General features: G+C 44.8%; 1 protein-coding gene across 1 annotated transcript in view; it reads right to left on the reverse strand.

The window, feature by feature from the left end:
• The window catches only part of kcnk12 (potassium channel, subfamily K, member 12), an 11,681-nt gene extending 10,703 nt beyond the window's left edge, over positions 1–978 (reverse strand). Inside the window, exon 1 of the mRNA XM_062520355.1 lies at positions 642–978. Within this exon, the coding sequence (XP_062376339.1) occupies positions 642–978 (337 nt within the window). The remainder of the gene's footprint in view (positions 1–641) is intronic.
• Between the last annotated feature and the right edge of the window lie 5,211 nt (positions 979–6,189).

Below are 6,189 nucleotides of genomic sequence, written 5' to 3' on the forward strand. Positions count from 1 at the left end.
AAGGAACCACCATGGAGAGAGGGGAGTTCTGGGGGAAACCTGTCCTGTGTGCTTCTCCCCCAACCCTCAGGTGCCGTCTAAAGGGGCATTCGTATCAGGATAAGCAGGGCCATGGCAGAGGACATCTCCAGTGGACAGAGTGGGATGGCACTGAGAGAGAGTGAGAGTGAGAGATTGAGGTGGATGCCTCAGCTGTGCTGTAATGATTAGGGTCCATACGCTCAATGGTCCCCCTGGGATTCAATTTAATTCACACTGATGTAAGCCCCCTGAGTCGACCATGTTTGTGTCCTCCTGCTATATTTAGAGAGGTCATGTCTTGAATGAAGGTTGAGAATCCCAAGGACACACTTGCCTTCATTTTCGTAATGTGCCAAAAAATCATTAATGTGTTTTTACGGAAGAGTCTGGAGACCAAGGTGGAAGGAAGGGCACTGTGCAATGCATTGTTCAACACTTGCCATTCGATACAATAGTCCTTACTTAAATTATATAGCCATTAGAGATAGCTATAATCAGATGAGCTTGTCATTTCGTTTTAGAATCATATCAATTCGAATAACCCAGGCTGTTCAGGCAACACCTTAAAAGTAACAAAAAGAATGATTGATAAAACATGGTGTCTGATGATTGTAACTCACCTATAGTTGACACCACTGTCCCAACAAAGTAAAAAGCTCCTGTAAAATCCCATCTTGGTCTTAAAGAATCAACTCGAATGCCGGCGGCGATAGCAGCCTCGTAGTCCCGGAGGAGAGCGTTCAGATCCTGCAGGCTGATGTTGAATGTCTCGCTGAAGTTGAAAAGTGCCTTGTTCCAGCGCCCGTGGGCTTGGAGCTCCGAGGGCCTCTCGACTGCGGAAAACACCGCAGCACCGCAAAGCAAGTAGAGTATAATTAGGATGGCGAGAAGCAAGAAGCGGCCGTTGTCTTCGTTTAGGTGAAGGGAGCGGCAGCCTTGCAGTCGCAGTCCAGACATTATCCAAATTTCAGCACCACCAGCGCAGGGGACAGCGACCAGCTCAGCATAGACGGAGGGAACGACATTCGCTTGGATCACACTTAAGTAGCTTACCTTGTTCCTCCCCAAAGTGTTATGTTCATAGACAGAACAATAATAGTACAGTACACTACTTCTTAGATTGCTTAGTCTACATTATAATTTAGTACGCCTATGTCATACCGCTATGGTTGAACGCTCACACCACTTGTAGGTTTATTTGTTAAAAATCAATACTTTTCTCTCATGCCGGAAAGAGTCCTATCATATCCTTAGTTATCCCTCGGTTCCAGTTGATCACCGTACAATGCAAAATTGTTCGTGATGGTTACAAATCCAAGAGGAATTTCAAAGTGTTGTTGTTGTTAAATCCACTATGAATAAAAAAAAAAAACGGTCCTCGCAATGTTATTGAAGTCAGCTGAGTTGATGTCTCCCCCTTTACCATCTAGCGTGCCACCAATGAATTGACCGCCAGTTCATCCTTTGCTTCGCTGCACCAAATAGTCTCCCCAGAAATCATGCCAGTTTTGGTCGCAAGGAATTCAACCCGTTCAATGAAATTATTTGTTTGAAAAAAAGAAAAAAGATAGTTGCGCTTCACTGGTCAGGTTACGTTTATTTATCATTCACATTTGTAAATTCCTCTCTTTTCCCACAAACTCCCTGTGTATCTCTGGCGGGATCTATGATGCGGATATAATGCGCAGCCTGGTATCCAAATGTAGACGGTTTCGTCTGTTGCAGTAAATATTACATCCCGTAACGAAACTCACCGTCATCCGGAGTCCAGCGCCAGGCTTGCCTCTCCCATACCAGTCAACAGGCAAGCGGTGAAAAACACCGAAAAGAGCGAGACTTTCTTAAAAATTCAATTCAGAACGCATGTGTTCGGATACTTGCGTCTGATTGCAAAGCAACACAATCGCGCCCCTTGCTTCCATGAAGTGAAGTGAACTCGTTGGAGAAAGCGAGTAATCTCACACGGTGTAGGGTACAAAAGATCGCCTTCCCTCCTACCGCTCCAAATGTGTGTCTTGGCCGAAATCCAAGGGCACTCGCAGTCCAGCGACATGGTTCATGATAGCCTATCGCTAGTAGTTTGAACCAACTCTTCTGTTGTTTGCGATAATTGGTGTTAATGTGACACCGTGATACTGCACCTTGTCTTCTGAGTTGTGTGGGACTGACATGGATCAGATGAGAGACCCTGCGCTCTCAAAAGACAGAATCAACGTGTTGCGTTGTCCCTCATATCTCTGTCAGACTTTCTCTCCAGAAAAGCCGTTTTGAAATAAGTCAAACTGATGAAGGCGCATCTCTCTCCTCCTCTCTCTTCCCCTCTCTCTCTCACACACTCTCTCTTTCTCTCTCTCTCTCTCGCTCTCTCTCTGTCTCTGTCTCTTGCGTTCAGAGCCAAAGGCGTTCCCAAATGCGCAAAAAGATACGCTTGGTTGGCAAGTGTGGCACAACCATTTGAAATTACTATGTGAAAGAAGGTTAAAATGAAGAGCGTGAGACACCAAGACAGAAGTAAGAATATCAAAATAATCTGATCAATTTCACAGGTCCGCCCGAGGTTACAATGTTGATCTGCAGTGATTTGATTTACCGTGTCTGACGGTGGAATACTTTCAATAGAATAGACGTCAGTTGACAAGCCTCATTTCATTTTTAAAGTAAAATTAAAATGATCAATAGTCAATGGGCAATCGTTGAATCTAAATGGCACATCTAACCCCGAGCATAATTGACCAGTGCTTTCAGCGCAGATCAATGTCACTCATTGGCAGGTTATTTAGAACATACACACAATCATATCTATAGGTCATAGAAACATATGGCTCAGTTTTAAATGTAGGGACATTGGATAAAAAATACCCCCAACAAATAAAAGCTTGCATAAGCAATGTTTATCTTCTGTAGCCTTCTCAAGGAGGGAAATAATTGTGGATCACAGGAGGGCAGTCCAGCAAATTAATGAAAATAGCTGAATCAATTATGTAATTAAAATGCCTTATCAAATAAACAGCAGAAGGCACTATGAGACTATTTGCTCTACTTCTTTTGATGTCTGCAGTATATTACTCACAGTGTGTGAAATTAGCCTTGGATGCCCAGCCACATTACAGGCTAAACAGCACTAAGAGGAATGGCTGGAGGGTGGAGATGGCAGAGGGCATTTCAAAGCAGACTCCTATGCCAGGATCGGTGCCTTACCTTGGGCCAGGCTTTTGTCTGGGGCTGGAGGGGGAATTAATTAGACTGCTGAGGGATGAGAGGCACAAGAGCTACAACAAGGAGCGAGTCGTCTCTGATTGGTCCCCAGACCCCGGTCTCATTACCCCATACCACCTTATCTCGCTCCCATTGACTGCTCATGAGGAAAACCCCATCACCAGGCAAAGAGAGACGCCTTTGAAGAACAAATACAGATATCAAATGGCCGGGCAGACGGTAATTACCCTATTCGTTTATCACTTCACATCTTTCAGGTAAGATAACCACACACAAATGCACACACACTCTCTCTCTCTCTCTCTCTCACACACACACACACACACACACTTTAATGGACAGTGGTGTGTGCAGACTGAAGTGAATGATGTGATAATGTTTGTGTACTGGACAGTGCTGATTCAACAGAATCTTGGCTATAGCTCCAGCCTGTGCATATCGCCAGCGGCTCCGATGACTCAGAGATGATGGGTGACAAAAACCCCTCTAACAAACCCAAATTACGAGAGTATCAATGCATCATTTCCAGTCAATTAAAAACAAACTATGCATGTACAATATATTGTAATAATTGTGTGTATGATTTCAAAATAATCAAATAAGTACCATTTACTGTATGATAGTGGAATTATCTACAAATACAAACGCTCCAATGGTGCAGCTGAGAGAGAATTCTGGCTCAGCGTATGGAGCAGATGCCTTTAGATCAGAGCCTAGTTCACGTCAGGCTGATCTTGGCTGCAGGTTACAAAACACTGAACCATCAACGGCTCCCACTGGCAGGAAATAATGCCTTGCGTGGCAGCCTCCACCGCCGGCAGATGATGGGGCATAAAAGTTCAGCCATTAGAGTGCTCTCGGTGTAGAAGTACCGTGTAAGTGTGGGCCGTTCACCATTTACCTGCCAAGAGGTCCACATAGTGGTATCTAGAGAAGAGGGGGATCTCACCTTGTGGAGTGAGCTGATGGGGCATGTTGGCAGCCTCTGTGACAGAACCAATGTGCATACAGAATCCATGGATGAACATTATCTGGAAATCTGGAATCTGAAAAAAAGAGAACACAAACATCTATTCACATCCTGTCTTGTGTGTTGTGGAGGGAGGGAGGGGGGGGGGGTGGTGGGGCAGCTGGCAGACTTCAAACTTGTCTGGTGTCAGTTTTTGTCTATGCTTATGTCTTTGTTCATGTGGCAGAGTAGGCAGAATGGACTCCTAGCATATGTCAGCGTCAATCGCCTGTCAGGCATCACTCCGCAAGATGCACTTCCTTATTAATTACATAAGAACAAAGCGTTACACCCCCTGAGAGAGACAGCGAGAGAGAGAGAGAGGCAGAGAGGCAGAGAGAGAGAGAGAGAACAGGAGACTACCACAGAGAGAGAGAGAGAGAACAGGAGACTACCACAGAGAGAGAGAGAGAGAAAGACAGAGAGAGAGATAACTGGAGACTACCGCAGAGAGAGAGAGAGAGAGAGAGAGAGAGAGAGAGAGAGAGAGAGAGAGAGAGAGAGAGAGAGAGAGAGAGAGAGAGAGAGAAAAGAGTAGTGGTACAGGAGTATTGATCCAGGAGCTGTTGTGAAGTGTCCGGTGGTGTGGAAATAACCCTTGGCGTGGGGCCATGGTGAGAAAGAGAACGAGCAACGGAGCCTGAGGCAAATGATTGGCCGTTCACCAGCTGAGCGCCATGTCTCAGGACTCGCCGTGGACTCATCCTCATGGGGTCAAGGGTTAGCCTAGCGTGAACACATCAATGAGTTGCTGAAGTCCTGTGCGTGTCAATAGATTTGCGTTCTTGCTGACGGAATCAAATTCAACTGCCTTTTATATTAGTAGTTAGTAATAATGTACCACAGATCAAAATAACTATAAATTAATCTTTCAAAGTTATATTTCCCTTTACTGCCAGCAAGCTGTTCCTGGTAGATGTATAATGGTTCATTCAATTAGGCGTGAGTACTTTCAATCTGTTTTAATCTCCATGATGGTGAACACACACATGCACACGTAAAAACATATGCTTGTACGCAGTGTGAGTGTTAATTGTTATGTCAGTCACTTCTTATACTTTATTTTCATTCTTCAAGACTCATCAATTATCCATGAGATGAGTCTTCTGTACACATGATGACAGGAATACCAATGGAGGTGTTCTGCCTGGCATCTTTAATGTGACAAAAAACCCTTAGATAGGATCTTCCTTTCAGTTTAGTTTTAAAGCCTGTTCAGTTCAGATTTAGTGAATTCTAAGAAATATGTAGACAAACAACCGTGAGGGATGGAGGAACAAGATATATTTCAAGGCAGGTGAAGAACACAGAGGTCTCCTGACACCTAACACATTGGGCCCTCCACTCCTGGCATTCTTCACACGGGCACGACTTGTTAAGTCATTCAGCAGTCCAAGCACAGCTCGCAGGTCTCTTGAATGTGTTCTGGCTGGAAAATTTCATTTTATTAACTCGCGGATCAGGGTCAAACCTGGTCAAACCACCCACACCCTCCGGCAAGTGGAGGTCGAGGAGTGCATTTCCTTTCCAGGGAATTGGTGACGGTCCTGGCCAAATTGGGATTCGGGCCTCCTGAGGGCCTATTAAGAAAAGCTTGTTTCCCTCTTTTTTTGGTCAATAACACGCAGGAGCAAGCAGCAGATGGCTGTGATGGCACCTCAGGCAGAAGGGGGTGCGCTGGAATTCAGCCTCTTGATTAGACATATTGATCACTTTTCTTTGATTTCTTTACGTTCTCTTGGAAGCGTACATCCACAAAGAAAGAGTGAGGACGACTAACTCCCTGGGGGGGAAAGCTTCCATGCCATTTGTCTTGCTTGCAGATAGATAATTTAACAGTGGCCTCCAACATGAAGCACTGGCAGTCATTCAAACCAATACATGCTCACATCATTCAAAAATGTATGAAAAATCATACGGAAATTTTAATAATGACCTTTCAA

The sequence above is a fragment of the Sardina pilchardus genome, chromosome 18 (assembly GCF_963854185.1).
Source record: "Sardina pilchardus chromosome 18, fSarPil1.1, whole genome shotgun sequence".
NCBI classification, from domain to species: domain Eukaryota; kingdom Metazoa; phylum Chordata; class Actinopteri; order Clupeiformes; family Clupeidae; genus Sardina; species Sardina pilchardus.